Below are 17,734 nucleotides of genomic sequence, written 5' to 3' on the forward strand. Positions count from 1 at the left end.
TGGCAGGGCCCTCAGGGAGAACAGTATGAATACTGATGAGGCTACCCTGGGTAAACAAGACCTATTATTATTATTATTATTATAATGGTTTGCAAAAACAGTCCTTGCTAACATCATTCAATTTAGTTGAGTTTAGTAAATGTAATACATTAATTTTTGTTTGAAACCAAGTTTGCTTCATCAGTGATTGCAGCAGTAACACCGTCTTACAATAATTATTTACTTAAGGTCAGGTAAAATAACCACCACCACCACCACCACCCCCACCATTAGTACTCATATTGGAAGTGTATGACACGTATTAATGACAACTACATACAACCAAGAAATAGTACTGGACTAGTGTCCCCTATATGAATCTAGAGAGAACCAAGTCATTATTACCAAAACAAATGTGATATTATCACTAACTGTAATATGTATAAAAATATGTATAAAAAAGCGTGTACATGCAAAAGCCTATAGGGTGGAAGATAAATACATATTTTGCATGATTTACGACCTTCTGACACACATGCCAATTAAAGGGGAAGTCTACCCTGATTTTAAGTGGGTTTTAACAAAAGGAGAACATTGAGAGGAACAGGTCAATGAGAGTTTGAACAAAAAGCGATTTATAAACAAGTATGTCAATATTATTGGGTCTAGACAATTTGTTGACCATGACCCACTTCAAAAAGTTTGTTGAACCTGAGAAATAATCATCCCTTAATGTCTAATACAGTGTATTTGAAATACTGAGCATGTTCATATAAACAATGACGAAGCCCTCAAACCTGCAAGGCAAGATAATGGATATACATGGATATATCCATGGGTATATTATAAATATATATATATATATATATATGTTTATCTATATACGAGTGTTACATTTTTTGTTAGTTGACAAAATGGAATGATATTTTCTCTTAATATTTTTTTTGGTAAAAAATAGAACAAGGGTGTGTCCCAAATAACCAAGTTTTTGACTCACCCATCAATAGCCTATCATAGATTAAGCTTTCGATTTTCTTTAAATTCGTGAACATGATATAAGTTTTTGCAAAACATGAAAAAGAATGGATCGACCACCACATTTGAAAAGACTAATTAATTCATTCAAGTACATGTATGTAATTGCTAAATACAAAAAATCTAGGAATAATAATATCAATAGTGGATGTCATAATTCAGCTTTTCTGGTAAATATTGAACTTGATATGCATGAACTCAAAACTTATCTTCGACTCGTCCGATATTTTTGCATATCTAGTTAAATATATCCTTTTCTTGACCTCAAGGCCATACAATAAAACATAATTACTAGTACTATAGTGACAAAGATGGCGATGTATTCTATAGACATTTTTGCTGCCCATGCACTAAAACATATCTTTAACATTTAGATGAAAGGCCATACAATAAAACATAATTACAAGTACTATAGTGACAAAGATGGCGATGTGTTCTTAAGACATTTTTGCTGCCCATGCACTAAAACATATCTTTAACATTTAGATGAAAGGCCATACAATAAAACATAATTACAAGTACTATAGTGACAAAGATGGCGATGTGTTCTTAAGACATTTTTGCTGCCCATGCACTAAAACATATCTTTAACATTTAGATGAAAGGCCATCCAATATAACATAATTACAAGTACTATAGTGATAAAGATGGCGATGTGTTCTTAAGACATTTTTGCTGCCCATGCACTAAAGCATATCTTTAACATTTAGATGAAAGGCCATCCAATATAACATAATTACTAGTACAATTGTGACAAGATGGCGATGTGTTCTTAACTCTTTGCCCGCCACGTACACAATCCCCCCTGTGCCACATTGTTTTTAGGGTGCCACCTTAGGAGGGGTTCTGCATGGACTATGCTTATTCAACTCGCAATAACTTTTGATTGGTGTACTGTAATGAAAAACTTTGTGTAGCAATATTGTATAGAAATTAATAGTCTTGCCAATGGTATCATTTTTGTAATGTATATTATCATAAATTTTGAGATTATCAACTATACATTTTGTATCCAAGTTTTCGTTTAGAAGGGTATTCTATACCTCTTATATCTAATACTTTGCTATGGAGGTTTATGTCCTGAGTTAGTTCATTGAAAAGATGTATTCATGAGCTTTCACTACATACCAAATTCATGTGTTGAAGGTCACAATGAGCCTGGTAATTTAGGATTGAATAAAGAGTAAGCCGACAATGAACTAATCTCCTATTGAAATTGACCCTGGGTACTTTTGAATAGACTTCCTGTCTCTTGATTGTACTTTGATGACCTTTATTGTGTCTGTAGGTAAGATGGTGTAACATTCTATTATTACTTGCAAGGCTGTGCAAGCTATTAGAATTGAAAGAAATGAATAGAAGAACTTATTGATTTTCTACACTAATAAGGCAAGCCATGAACATAATGTATGCTTGAAACATGTACTAAGTTATGAATTGTAGAAAGCTGATGTATAATAAATAAGAATAAAATATATTCGTCTACATATGTAGTCTCATATTGACATGTTCATTATAACAAGAGGTAGACAGAGAGAGGGAGAGAGAAAGAAAGAGAATAAGAACGAAGAGACAGGCAGATTGGGAAAGAAATAAGAAGAGACAGGGAGAGATAGAGAGAGAGAGAGAAAGAAAGAGATATAAGCAGATACAGAAAATGAGAGTGAGAAGATAGAGATAGAGGGGGAGGGGAAGAAGAAAGAGACAGGCAGATAGGGATATAAATAAGAAGAGACACGGAGAGAGAAAGACAGATAGGCAGACAGAGAAAGACAGAGGCAGGTTGAGATAATGAGAGTGAGAACAAGATAGAGAGAGGCAGAGAGAGGGGAGGAAGAAAGAGACAGGCAGATAGGGAGAGAAATAACAAGAGACAGGGAGAGATAGAGAGAGAGAGAGAGAGAGAGAGAGAGAAAGAGATAAGCAGATACAGAAAGTGAGAGTGAGAAGATAGAGATAGAGGGGGAGGGGAAGAAGAAAGAGACAGGCAGATAGGGATATAAATAAGAAGAGACACGGAGAGAGAAAGACAGATAGGCAGACAGAGAAAGAAAGGCAGAAAGAGAAAGTGAGGATGAGAAGATACAGAGGGGCAGAGAGAAATAAGAAACAAGGAGAGAGAGAGAGAGAGAGAGAGATAGCGGCAGATAGAGAAAGTGAGAGTGAAAAGAAGATATAGGCAGGGAGAGGGGAAGAAGAAAGAGACAGGCAGATAGGGAGAGAAATGAGAGAGAGAGAGAGAGAGAAAAGAGACAATCAGATTGCGAAAGAGACAGGCAGACAGAGAGGCGGATAGATAGAAAGAGAGAGATAGAAGGAAAAGGGACGGAGACAGAGAAAGTCAGGTATAGAGAAATAGAGACAGGCGAAGAGAGAGAGCTAGGGTACTTTATGTTGAATTATTCCCTCAATGCTACAAAACGCTTTCACTCTATTTAATTCTCTATCATCCACACTTTCCTTGTTAGTCACTCAACTTCTCTACATGCATCTCATCTCATCCCACAACTCAACCACACTCTAAAAAGTGTTGAATAAGAACTCCCATAAAAAAAAACAGTCACTTTTTTGAAAATAATAAACGACACAAGACAATCAAATTTGCAAATCAAATTGTAACTATATTGTTATTCCACACAACCCGAAAATAAGGCATTCATATATTGCATATCAAATTGTAACTATATTGTTATTCCACACAACCCGAAAATAAGGCATTCATCTATTGCAGATCAAATTGTACATTGTTATTCCACACAACCCCAACATTTAGTTCAGCTTCCTGGTGAAAGCATACCAAAAAATTACATCATGAATGTATACAAATCAGAACACATAACAAAATAACTGCATTATCATTATTTATCATAGCTTAGATAATGGACCATTATGTAAATTAAACTTGACACAGTCATGACAGTTATGTATTCAAAGAATAACAAAAACCTAACATTTTCACTGTATGCATTGCTTGTCAAAATGTTGGAACAGGGTCCATCACAAGTTCTCGTACCTGGTCAGCAGTGAAGAAGTCCCGTCTCCTCCTAATAGGGGCCATCCTAGCTCATCAGAATATTTGCAAAAGTAGTTTCAAAAACTCAATTTTTCTCGGAAAATGTCAATGTAAACAATGTCTGCGAAAGCGGTGCAATGAAGTGTGATGTGTATACAATGCGAAGCACGCGTTACTATTGTGTGTGTGTGCGTACAATAGAATTAAATGCGTTCCGAAGCCGAACGAAGCGGGCAAAGAGTTAAGACATTTTTGCTGCCCATGCACTAATTAAAACATATCGTTAACATTTAGATGAAAGCTCATCCAATAAAACATAATTACAAGTACTATAGTGACAAAGATGGCAATGTTTTCTTTAGACATTTTTGCTGCCCATGCACTAAAACATATCTTTAACATTTAGATGAATATAACATAATTACTAGTACTATAGTGACAAAGATGGCGATGTGTTCTTAAGACATTTTTGCTGCCCATGCACTAAAGCATATCTTTAAGATTTAGATGAAAGGCCATCCAATATAACATAATTACTAGTACTATAGTGACAAAGATGGCGATGTGTTCTTAAGACATTTTTGCTGCCCATGCACTAATTAAAACATATCTTTAACATTTAGATGAAAGGCCATCTAATATGACATAATTACTAGTACAAAAGTGACAAAGATGGCGATGTGTTCTTAAGACATTTTTGCTGCCCATGCACTAATTAAAACATATCTTTAACATTTAGATGAAAGGCCATCTAATATGACATAATTACTAGTACTATAGTGACAAAGATGGCGATGTGTTCTATAGACATTTTTGCTGCCCATGCACTGAAACATATCTTTAAAATTTAGATGGAAGGCCATCCAATTTAATATTGATTGATCGATTCAAATTTATTTCATTTCATATATCAATTGTTTGCACAATGAAGATCAAAGTTTGGATCGTCTTTAAAGATCTACATGATTACAATTGCTTAAGACATTCTTGCTGCCCAGGCATTGAAACATACCTTTAACATTTAAATGGAATCCTTTTTTTTCTTCAGCCTCATAGCTAGGTAACTTCTTTATCTCAATGGTAGACATAAGACAATTTCCATCTACTATCGCGTATTAGATAATTTTTTCCATAGGTTTTTTGTAGAGCGCCAACGGATCATTGTTAGCTCGCGGAGCGCTGCTGATACAGTGACAACAGGACGGGTAGGGGCTACATCCTCGATTGCAACACGGCATCAGATTCTTGTCCCTTGGCTTATTCATTTCAGATGGTGCAAATACCATTTTGGCATCAAAGTCGGCCCTCATCTTTGTGAGCTTTAGGATGATATCTCTTTCAGGAGAATGGTTGATAGAGATATTGTACTGCTCTGAAGGGTCTTGCTCAAGGTCAAACAGCATAGGAGGGTCATGATACGTACGCAGCGATGTACCTATAAAAATGAGACAGTGTTTAAAAATTCAAACTTAAATGCAGTACACAAAAGATTACTACAATAGCTAAATTACAATATGCATCGGCAAAAGCTCAGATATTTGACGTCTCTGTTTTGTTAGTCCACTTTTAATACTGGGGCATGCTTCGTTGAATGTCCCCTTTAGCCCTTAAGTTATTGCATTAGATGTAAGAGCTATCATTGAATACAAAGTCTTAGCAGCTGCTCATATGTATAAGCATCTTAAAATCTGTCGAGCAGACATACATGCAAGTTAGGATTGTAGGTTATTTTCAGCAAAATGACCTTTGGACGTCAGAATCCTAACACCTAACACCTTCTTTCTATACCTCAATGCAGTTGGCCCAAGTATGGTTGTGATCCTATAATATAACTAAATTAACACAATATTCATGGATATAGAGCCAGATAATACACCCCAAACATGATTCTTTCACCACCATAATAAACAGAGAGAAATGAAACTAATAACATGTGGTAAGAAAAAATTATGATCTAATGAAAAAAAGGTGTGAAAGCCTAATACATGAGTTATAATTGATCTCTTTGTTTATCAGTGATCCTTTTACTATTTCTTTTAAAGGTTTTGAACAAAGAATACATTACCTCGACAATCAACATCTTTGTTCTTATTGTTGGAGAGAGCACTGCCTTCAGTGTAGAAAACGGCCTTGTACTGCTTATATCGTACCGCATATGACTTGTGTTCGGTATCAACTTTTGAAGGATAATAGAAGAAGGATTCTCTGAGACTCTGTAAGAGACACATGTGACAACTTATGAGATGCTAAAGATAGAGATAAACAAAAAATTGATGAAGCAAATACAAAAACTTTCAGGCAGAAGATATAGGAGCTAATGACATTTTCAATGATGAAGTCTGTATGTAACAACTGCCCATTTTATCAAGCATATATACATTATAAAGAAAGTTGTCCCTCAAATTAAGATTATGTATTTAATCAAACAAAGGCTACATCATGTCTAACTGGATATTTAACATAACACATTATCAACCTATACACTACTGGAACTAGGTGGCTCCTGCATTAAAGCCTATGGAAACAACAGAGTTGGTAGTCGATGGGTTAAATAGGTGCAGTCATCTAACTTCTGAACATGTAGCATTATTTGCATTCATACAGAGTATTTCATGAAATATCCAGCACACTAACATTGTTCCGATGCAAACTTCACACTTTACAGTTGAACAGGTGAAAAATTTGAGAAAAAAGGATGGTGGCATTTGAACATTCTCCATTTTGATGCAGTGACTAGCAGATCAAGAAATGTGAGGGGTGCCCAAATATATAGATGTATATATATATTTTATTTAACAATATGTTGCAGGACCTGCTGTTGCCATCAAAGCTGATGAAAAGTAGCCTGTGGACAATATCAAAGTTAAATATGTAATGCTTCCTAGGAGAAATTTCAAAGTTATAAATGTAATGCTTCCTGGGAGAAATTTCAAGCAGTAGATGCAGGTTCAAGTCCCGCTGGTTCCAAGATTTTTTCTGACTTGTTTTTCAATACAGATCGATCAAACGATCTTATTTACTGGGTGTAAGCCACAAATATGTTTAAATAATATCAAAGTTACATTTCATTTCAGTGTAATTAAAGAAGAAAATGTGAATTAAATGGACAAAATTATAGAATTAGAAGAATACAATTTAGAAATTAAATACTTATTGACATATCTTTTTGATCTGTCTATGTTTGGTGTAGGGGGAAAGATATAAGCTTGGAGGGATTTCCAGAATCAGAATGCCCTTGGTATGTAAGCAGATTGATGAAGCTCCGTTGGAGACCTGGGGTACGTATGTGCAGTCACAGAAGGACTTGTAATGGATAACACTGGGGTAAGGATACTACCCAGCTCCAGGGAAGGCTTGAGAAGAAAAGTGCCAGTAAACAGCTGCTACTTTCCTTCTGTGCTCCAGCGGGTCGATCCCAACACCTAGTGTGTATTGAGTTGCCGATTCGCAGAATGCATAAGGCTCTGGTGCAGTCTGTCAAGGAGATCTGGAGCAGTGCTGCCCACTCCACCACAAATGAGAGATGCATACTCCATGAGGGGTCTTATGTAGGATTTGTAGATGGTGACTATGGCCTTGAATGGAAGAAGGTCTCTTGACTGGCTTAGGATGTAGAGCCCCTTTGCTCTCTTCCTGGCAAGACTGGTGATGTAGGGACTCCGTCTTGCTGGTGTTGAGAGTAATGCACAAATCAAACGCCTACTTCTTGATTACATGCAGACTTTCTGTGCAAATTGTTGGGCATTCAGGGATTTTGATGAAGGCATAGAGTATAGAGTAATCAGCAAAAAGGTTGTCATGATGAGAAGCAAGATCATCTTTAAACATAAGAAATAGCAAGGGCCCTAGGACGCATCCTTGTGGCACCCCAGTAGTTAGGGCTTTGGGTTTGGAGATAAATCCATCTAGTACTGTACTACAGCCTGCTGACAGTAAGCTAAAATGATGATATCCAGCTGCGTGTATTACCACAGATGCTGAATGAAGTGAGTTTGGTTAGCAGTTTGCAGTGCGCACACATTCAAACAATTTATTGATATCCAGAGCAGTAACCCTCACTTCTTGTCGAGTAATGTAGGAAAGCATGTCTACAGCCAAACTCTTCTCTCGGAATCTTTACTGAGTGTCACTGACAAGGTGATGTTTGTCAAGGTGTTTCCGGATGTAGTGTCACCGATGATACTTTCCATAACCCCCACAATGTTTGGTAGAAGAGACATGGGCCTGTTTTTGAAGGGGTCTTGCTCATTTACCCTTAATGGGCACAGCTTTTACAAGAGCTTTTTTTTCCACTGCAGGGACTGTGTTGCAGTTCTCCAAAGCTTTGGCTGAGATATCATCTGCACCACTTGCCTTGGATGTATCAAGCTTACAAAGTTTCTTGATAACAATCTTGGGCCAAAACTTTATAGAAGATATAAACCTTCTAGATTCTTGGTTGTATTGCAGGTGGAACCTTGCAGTAAGCATTGATGGAAAACGTGTTGTTCAGAAGCTTGGCCTTCTCCCTTTTTGCTGCATTTAAAACTTGACCATCATCGGTTTTCAAAAGAGGGACATAGATTCCAGCACTGTTTGCTGTTGGCATATTTGAGTTTTTCTTCAAGATGGTGAGCAAATTGCTATTGAGATTGGCGAATGGTGAGCTGATAGTCTGGTTTGGCATCGATGTAGAGGATCTAGAGTTCCCTTGTGCCCAAAGTTTTTTCTGATATTTGCAATAACCTCAATTAAATTATGGCAAAAAATATACTTTGCATTCAAAATGTTTGTTATAATAAGAATCTTTATCTACATCTGCACAGCTCAACTTAATAAATAATAATCAATAATGATTGAGCATCCCATTTGACTTTTCATATACAAGTCGTTTGTAAAGTCATGTGTAACTTTACGAACAGCTTTATGAAACACCCCCCAGGTTCTGCAAATAGATCGTCATCAATCTTACTGTTTGGAAACATTTCAGAGAAGAAGAAGATATGAGGGCAAAATGTAGCGAGAGGATTTTCAACCGACTCCCGATTTAATAGTGCGGATATAACCCTTACATTTGAGAAGCATGCAATCATTACATGTGATCAGTCCATTTTGAGGCCTTTCTTACATGAAATCTAACCAGGGCTCAAATTAATTTTTTGTCCACGGGGGCTCTTCCAAAAGTACAAAAATAAACAGGGAGATCCCTTCACAGCCCCAAAACCGTGAAGGGAGCCTGGTCGGCTTGAAACCGCAGCTTCTAACCTTCCCTTACAGAATTACAGAAAAAGAATGTAGATATGAATTCAAATTAAACAAAATGTTGCCAGAAAATATTTCCCCTGAAATTGGGTATGCTACAGCCTCTGTTACTTACATGTAAGATGTAGCTTCTAATCTATAACATAGCTGAAGAAAATCATACCTCAATGTACAGTACGACAGAGTAAATCATTTGGTTTACTTACAGGCATGCCTTGAAAAAGGAATGGTGACATGTCGTAGCCATCAAGTGTAACGTTGGGTAGCTTAGCATTGGTTATGGAAGCAATAGTTGGCAGTACGTCCAGGGTACTTGAGAGTTCCATTGACCTGCCTGGGGTGATTTGTCCTGGCCAGTGTACGATGGCAGGCACCCTGATACCGCCCTCGTACGTTGTTGCCTTTCCACACTTCATCAGTCCTGCATTTCCTCCAAAGTTCTCAAGGGAAAGACTTGGTCTGTGGAGGTTCATAGTACACGGGATAGAAAGTACAAAAATGAGATAATGAGGCTCTCACTGAGTGTATGTATCAGGTTCCCTTCTTCGATCCTGCTTTTTTTTTCTGTGTTCCCCTTTTTCTTTCCTATCCAATCATGTTGTATTTTAAGTTTGTGATAGTACAAGGTGCAATTCATAAATTGTTCTCTTGATACTTTCCATAATATTTATTTTCTGCCATCTATATGTTTACAGAATCATTTCTTAATATGCAGGAAGCTGTCTCGACAAAATTATGTTGGTTCTTTTAAAAACACATTTGCCCAAATCAATTCTTTTAATATTTATACACATACAGAGGCGGGGGTGGGGGGGGGGGGGCAGGCACAGTGCCTTCCCACTTTTTGAAGCACCTTGAAAGTGCCCCTTTTTGCATAGAAAAGGTGCCCTTTTCCTGCAACAAGTGCCTCTATTAATCTTTAAAAGTGCCCCTTCCCTTTTCCACCTCTGATAAGTGCCCTATTTATTTTGACACGTACCCTTTTCTTTTGACAAGTTCCCATTTTCCTTTGCAATAAGTGTCCATTTTTCATTCCCATAAGTGTCCTTTTTAATCTCTAGTAAGTTACCTTTTTCAGGTACGAGAAGCGCCCCCTTCACCTCTGATAATTGCCCTATTCAAATATAAGAGGTTCACTTTTTGCTTTGACCAGTTCCCCTTTTTATCTGAAAGAGTGCCCCTTTCCCTTTTAATAACTACCCCTTTTTAACTTGGATAACCACACCTTGTATTTTCAAATGTGCCCTTTTTCCTTATGATAAGTGCCCGCATTTCAAAAGAGCCCCTTTCCCTTCTCAGAAATGCCCCTTTTCATATATGAAATTAGGGGTTTTTCATTCTCATAAGTGCCCATTTTCATCTCTTGTAAATGACCCTATTCAATTCTGAGAGATAATCGTTAAACTTTGACAAGTGCCCCTTCCCCTCCTGATAAGTGCTCTTTTCATCTCTTACAAATGCCCCTTTTATTTTGCATGTCCCCCTTTTCCTTCCTAATGAATTTCTCTTTTTCCTTCTTATAAGTGCCCCTTCCCCTTCTAAAAATCACCCCTTTTCATCATTGATAAGTGCCCCGTTTATTTTAACATGGGCCTCTTTTTCTTTTTAATGAGAGCCACTTTTTCATTCTTGTACATGTAAGTGCCTCTTTTCAACTATGGTCAGTGCCCTTTTTTAGATGCGCTAAGTGCCCCTTTTCACCTCTGATAATTACCCTTTTAACAATGATATATGCCCCCTTTTCCTTTCCAATAAGGAACCTATAACTTTTACATAAATGCCCCTTTTCACTTCTTATAAATGCCCCTATCAAAATCTGATGGCTGCCTCTTTTCCTTCGACAAATGCCCATTTTCTTTACATTCCTGGTGCATGCCTCTATTTGGAAGTCGCTCCGCCGCCTCTCTACACAGTCCCTCCCCCCCCCCCCCCCCCCCCCCCTCCCCCAGTTTTTGCCCATTAAGCCACTGGTGGTACTTTTCACTTAGTCTTCAGCTTTTTTGATACTATACCATAAGTAATTTTCTATTTTTTACAAATTGAATTGTCAGTTGGAATATCATAGTGCGATACTGTGCATCTGCTGTGTGCTGGTCGCAAGAAAAACAAAAAAAAATCTTTGGAGATATCCCTCAATGAGATATGACTTGGATAAAATTCCCAACGAATCCAACACAGCGTGTGACCTGAGAAAAGTTGCTTCAATCTTGACTCAACTCGCAGAGTTTTGACCAAAAAAAAACAATGACAAATACAAAATTGATGGACATGCAGTGGGATTCCCTGAGTATTTCTTCTCAAAAAATCCAAGGAAGTCAGTAGCAGCCGACGAATCTAGAATTAGGTGTTCGGATACGTATATTGAGCATGCAAAATATCAAAATATGTGTACAGGTGCACATTCCAGCATTTGGAGGTAATGGAGATAGCGAGAAATACAAACCAGTCATGTTCTCTTTGACCAACATCTCTACCACCTACCCATTGTCTGATGAAAAGAAGAAGAATGTATCCTCAAGAATTCCGTTTTCCTTCAGCTCTTCATATATCTGTCCCACCTCCCAGTCCAAGGCCGCCAGTGAGTCTCCAAATCGTCCTCTTATCGATGTACCCGATGTTTCCTTCCCAGCATACTGAGGGTGATGCGTATGATGCGAGGCATAGTACAGGAAAAAGGGTGTCCCAGTTTCAACATTGGTTCTGATGAAACGTCTGCTCTGCATCGCGTATTTGTCATCTAACGTCAGGAGATCAGCTGGTTGTTCGATGATTGTGGTACCGTTAAAGAGCGCACAAGGGCTATATTCAGGACTACAAGGAGCACGATGACAGGTTACATTAGGATAGAAGCAGACACTGCAACGGCACTGGGAGGGAGATGCTGGCAAGCCTAATATGATTCAACATCAAAAACAAGGAAGAACAAGAATAAAACTTAGTAAACTTAAAATCTATGGTATCAGAAATGTAACAAACATGTATAAAAATGTAAATAACTGGGAGAAAAGTTTGTAATCATAATGTCCTGTCCATTGTTTACCGTGATACACCCACTGTAGAATTTCAAGAAGAAATGTTAGATACAAAATAAACTTTGACAGTTTGAAATGCTTGCTCCACTGAGTGCCAATATTTATATTGTAATATTTAGAAATTACAATCAATATTTGATATGATTTAATTTGAAATATGGTTTATTCAATAAAAACAAAAAATCTTTTGCAGTTATAAAGACTGAATTGTATTTTTTTTGTTGAGATTTCAAGTTATTATAAGCATAACAGCTCGCTCATATACATGTAAGTTGTTATGTGAAGATTATGTTAAGATATCCAACATTTCAATAAAGTAGAAATGTGCTTGGTGCTTAAAGACTACAAATGTGCAAACTTGTAAAAGAAATTTTTTCAAATAAATTCTGACATGTTAGAAATTTGAGATGGTATGACGGTGACCAAAGGAATATTGATTCACAACTACAAACCAAAGTCAGATACATCAAGGAGATATCAGTCATAAGGTTGTCATTATGTCAGGCAAAGAGGTTAGTTTTGTTGTATATTTAATGTATTTCTATGAATTGTTGAAACATAAAGTGGAAATTCATGTGTATGTTTTGAACTTCTTACTGAGAGATGTTGATGTTAGTATTTAATGTAAGACATGCAAGCCCATGCTGTTATGATATATGTACATTTGACTTTATATTAAGGTTAATGATAACAGTAAAGATGTTGTTGATTAATTTGAAGATATATTATGAGAGTGCTGAAGCACTAAGTACAGATTTTGGAATTTATAATTGTTTAGTTAATTGTTTAAACAAGTACATGAAATATGGAATGTACTGGTACGGAATGAATTGGAACTAAATAATTACTCCAATTAAAGAGCTACAAATTCCCCTAGAAGCCTTTGTTTAGACTTTGATTTGTTGTCGACCTCGATGCAGCCACAAACATGGTGATAGCCATGAAAGTGTTAAAGGAAAACTTACTGACTAGTTGGAACTGTTATAAAGACCAGAAATGCTATATTTTGATGGAAATGGAAACATCAAAGATTTCAGATAGAATTTCACTGTTTCAGTCTTAAGAAGGGAGGAGATGTTAACGTGTCTTGATTAACAAGCAAGCCAGACTAGGTTGGCAACACACATACGATTAAGGTAAGGTAAGCCAGGCCAGGAAGTAATAGGACCTCCTTGTTATAGCCAATAAATGTAACTCATATATGTCCATCATTCCTCAATAAAGTACCACACACATCACTATTGCTCTCTGACAAACCTGGTAGTCTTTCTTCTGACTTGGATATGATGCTTGAACACTTGAAGAAAAAAAAGCTATACTGAGATCGAAAAAATATTTTCAAATATTTAGTATAGTTAAATAGATATAAACCTGATAAATAGTCAAAATAATTGTAATGGATTTAGATTACAGTACTAGAATTTAAAAAACAATATGCAGGCCCATAACTAGAGTATGTTGACGGGAAAAAGAATGTATACAATGCTGGGGCGCAATCTTGAAAAACTCTGGCTTTGTGCCTGCTTTGACATTGTAGTTGGACCAAGTCAACCGACCGAAGTAAAATAGGAATACCCAATACATGTACGTAACTCTGGTCCGTGCCTGTTATCTACTTCTGATGAGAAGATGAAAACAGCTTTAAATGCATAATGCACTGCAGTGGTATGGTATGGTACAGTACTTGGTACATTACTGTTCAGTATCTGTTCTATGGCATGCAGCATGTGATTTGGAGGCACATACACCAATGCAGTATTCTATGCCTTGCACACATATCATACTAAGCATAGTACCGCGTACCAAATACATGTTGTACATAACTGCAAGATCGTGATCATGAGACCACCAGGAATGCAACTAAATGTTGATTTTGAGATAGAAAAATGCTAACGTTTCCAGCCTACTCTGAAAGGAGGGACACCCATCCCTAAATAAGGTCCTAAATAAGGATCCCCCCCCCCCCTGGGGTAAAATTTGGGTTACGGGTCTAATATGAGTGCCTTTGGTTGAACTTTTAATGGTTACGGATCAGAATTGCCGACTCAACATTCATTTCTGTACTTAAATTCTACTGCCACGATCAGATCATTTTACTACTTACAAATCTGCTAATTTTAAGACTGCCTTATCTATAGCCTTTATCATCAAAGTACAATTATACAATACCTAAGAACTCATCAAATCCATGGTTGTGGGGTAGATAAACTGAATTGTTGCCTAGTCCTAGATGCCACTTCCCCACCGCTGCTGATCTGTAGCCTTCTGGCTTCAACATTTTGGATATAAGAGTCTCATTGAGAGGAAGACCTCCAGACATTTCAACATTGAAGACACGCGGGTAAACTCCAGATCGCATCTGGTATCGGCCAGTCAGCAATGCAGCTCTGCAGGAGGTAGAGAAAAATATGTACAGGTATTTGAAAGCTCAGAATCTCTAGACTTTATAAAAAAAATTATTCTAGGCCTAGATCTAGTCTAGTCTAAAAGTTATAGAACAGTAAATCACTGAATTTCAATTTCAATTATTGGTTAAAATTGTAATTTTCTTGACCACAATATTACTACCGGTACACGTACACACAACTCACAAGTCTACATAGATTTCTAGATCTAGATCTATACATGTACATTGTACTAGGGCTAGGCTATTTACATCTGACTTTATCTAGGCCTATAGACCTAGACGGTAGACCCTAGTTCAATGTTATCAGAGTTTACAGAATACCTCTCAGGGTGGTATTCTGAACATTGTTGTAAGTTTTGTGTTTTCTTTTGTTGTGTCTTCCAGAGATAGCACAGCGCTAATATTGTTGTAGGTTGGTATTCTGAACATCATTTTATCCCTGTGTTATCTCTTGAAGGACCGCCTCTATCTTATCTTGAAATTCTTCGGCCGAATTGTGGAACAGCTTGCCTGATACTGTCAAACAGGCAAGCACAACAGAATCATTTAAAACTCTTTTGAAGACCCATCTTTTTGTAAATTGTTAATTTTGTTCCAGCTGTTTAGTGATTTCTTTGGTTATAGTATCATGTACATATTTAATATTTAATTTATTTTTCATTTAATTTTCATGTTTTTTCATGTTTAACTTTGTATTACCTGAATTTACAATGTATTACATGTAAGCTATGTAGGAATTGTGTATCATTATTTTTGTTTTCAATCAATTATTTTCGTGTATCAGGTATAAATGTTCATTTCTATTCCGCCCTTTTCCTTCTTTTCTAAGCGCATAGCGACTTTCTTTATGTGAGTCATATGCGCTATACAAATAACGTTCATTATTATTATTATTATTATTATCTTTGACCACTGTTGGCACGCCCATTTGTATGGAACCTACCAATCAAAATCTGTTTTATATAGGTCTAAGCATGATAAGTAGGTCAACCAATAGGAATACTTTATGCCATATCTGAAGATGCGCCTAGCGCATACTAATCTTGGGCGTAATTAGTTATTTGAGCACTTATTACGCGAGTCTATCATATGCGCTGTGGCATGTGGATCATGATGAAGACAAATCACGCTTTCACTATATTTATTATTGGTTAAGATGAGAGCATTAAAATCGTCATATCCTTCTAAGGCACGAAGTTGGTTCTGGGCAAGAAATATTCCCGCCATTATATCACCACGAAAGATACAACCCCTACCTGTCAAGCTGTTGTAAATATTGTTGTAAATACCATGCAAGATCAACATCAAGATGAGATAGACTAGATAGATTAAAAGATTCAACAATTTTCAGAATACCAATTATCTTGTCTATCTCTCGTGCGCATATGCAAATGAGGATTAAGCACCATTTTATTACTAATAAGCACAATTAAAAGCGTACCAAACTAGTTCAGAATACCAACTTTACCAACTTCTTGCTCAGACTACCTTGAAGGGCTGCACACTGGTGAGGAGGAGTAAAATTGTGTTAGCACTATTCCACCTGCTGCTAGCCGCCCAAGGTTTGGCGTGGAAGAAGTGGGGTGTCCGTACGGCTCCAGATCGCCATAGCCCAAATCATCGGCATAAAATATTATGATATTAGGACGTTTTGCTCGCCCCGTTGTAAAGCAGTTTATTATCAACGACACAAACAAGAAGCTAGATAGTACAAGCATCAAAATACTCCATTGAAAACACTGCATGATCATGAGTAGCTAGCTAGTGCTTCTAACTCTAAGGACTAAGCGATTCTGGACACCATTCTGAGATTGCACATGTAGCTAGCTAGCTACATAGCTAGCTGCAATATGTACGTAGGCGGTACGCGGTATGAGGAATTTATATATTATAGAGCATACATTAGCCATCAAGTCAGGATGGCCGAGCGGTCTAAGGCGCTGCGTTCAGGTCGCAGTCTACATTTGTAGGCGTGGGTTCGAATCCCACTTCTGACAAAAGTTTTTATTTTTTTCGTGTGCGTTTTATATATTTTAGATTTTGTAATCTTTACCATTTTGCACATAAAATCATATTGCTCCAACTTTGTTTTTATAATAAAATTGAATTTACAGCATATCTAAATAATAACAAACGTGGGGGACAAGTTCAAGGAATTTCTGTCTGTACGCATTTAATTCACGTAGGTAAAGAGAATGCCAATTAGGGACATTCATGAAAAAAATGATGATAATTTCTAAAAAGTAATAATATTGACATTAAAAATAATTATATACCTCTCTTTAGAAATCTAGCCATCGTGATTTTAGTCCACGCCCCGCCTATATACCAGCTAATAGTCTTTTAAAAGATGCCCGTATATGCCCTCCATCCAAAATGCTCTACACACTTTCGGAGTTATGTTATAAATGCCAATTTGTTCAAATCCATATTATGAAAATCTGTTTTCTATAAACATGTCAAAATAAATAAATAAATAGACGTCATACTACTATCAATTAATATGAAATAAGTCATCTTTAGCATTAGTAAGATTAAATTGATTGATTTATTTATCTGTAACATACTGTAATTTGTTAAGTGTGTGTACGTGTGTGTGAATAATATTCTGTAATCGTGGTGCTGTCGTCCCGGTGACGTGGCGTTATGTGTTTTAGGTACGAGTATTGCCCTTTTTTACTTTTGATAAATGTCCCTTTAACCTCTGATAATTGCCCTATTCAAATATGAAAGATGCTCCTTTTACTTTTACAAGTGCCCAATTTTCTTTGTGAGAAGCGCCCCTTCCTGTTTTGATAACTACCCCCCTTTTACATCGGATAAGCGCACCTTACTTTTTCACATGTGCCATTTTTCCTTTCTAATAAGTGCCCATTTTCCAAATGATAAGTGCCCCCATTAAAAAAGAGCCCCTTCCCCTGCTTATAAATGCCTCTTTTTCAGTTACGAGAAGTTGCTCCTTTTCAATTCAGATAACTCCTCTGATAACTGCCCCTATTAAAATCTGATCGGTGCCCCTTTACTTTC

General features: G+C 36.9%; 1 protein-coding gene and 1 non-coding gene across 4 annotated transcripts; one reads left to right on the plus strand and one right to left on the minus strand.

Annotated features, from left to right (window-relative positions):
- Positions 1-3,614: 3,614 nt before the first annotated feature.
- Positions 3,615-16,541, minus strand: LOC583591 (arylsulfatase A). Of its 3 annotated transcripts, none has more exons than XM_783495.5 (6): positions 16,196-16,541; positions 14,470-14,687; positions 11,750-12,158; positions 9,475-9,727; positions 6,093-6,240; positions 3,615-5,462 (listed from the first exon to the last, which is right to left on the minus strand). In XM_783495.5, exons 1-6 carry the CDS (start codon positions 16,456-16,458, stop codon positions 5,143-5,145), a joined length of 1,611 nt encoding a protein of 536 aa, XP_788588.3. In that variant the 5' UTR covers positions 16,459-16,541; the 3' UTR covers positions 3,615-5,142. The 3 variants fall into 3 exon arrangements, with proteins under 3 accessions (XP_788588.3, XP_011663831.2, XP_030827841.1); XM_011665529.2 differs by having other exon boundaries at positions 16,176-16,282; XM_030971981.1 differs by having other exon boundaries at positions 16,171-16,270.
- Positions 16,542-16,620: 79 nt separating this feature from the next.
- Positions 16,621-16,704, plus strand: TRNAL-CAG. Its single transcript has one exon. It is a non-coding gene; the product is annotated as a tRNA-Leu (tRNA).
- Positions 16,705-17,734: the final 1,030 nt, after the last annotated feature.

This window comes from Strongylocentrotus purpuratus, unplaced genomic scaffold, assembly GCF_000002235.5.
Source record: "Strongylocentrotus purpuratus isolate Spur 01 unplaced genomic scaffold, Spur_5.0 spur5_scaffold_6, whole genome shotgun sequence".
NCBI lineage: Eukaryota > Metazoa > Echinodermata > Echinoidea > Camarodonta > Strongylocentrotidae > Strongylocentrotus > Strongylocentrotus purpuratus.

Excerpts from the sequence above, each read along its gene's own strand:
- LOC583591 (XM_783495.5), bottom strand. The coding sequence starts at position 16,458 with ATGATCATGCAGTGTTTTCAATGGAGTATTTTGATGCTTGTACTATCT. Across the intron at positions 14,688-16,195 it reads CCAGTGTGCAGCCCTTCAAG|AGCTGCATTGCTGACTGGCC; the intron begins GTAGTCTGAGCA and ends TACCTCCTGCAG. Across the intron at positions 5,463-6,092 it reads CAAAGATGTTGATTGTCGAG|GTACATCGCTGCGTACGTAT; the intron begins GTAATGTATTCT and ends TCATTTTTATAG.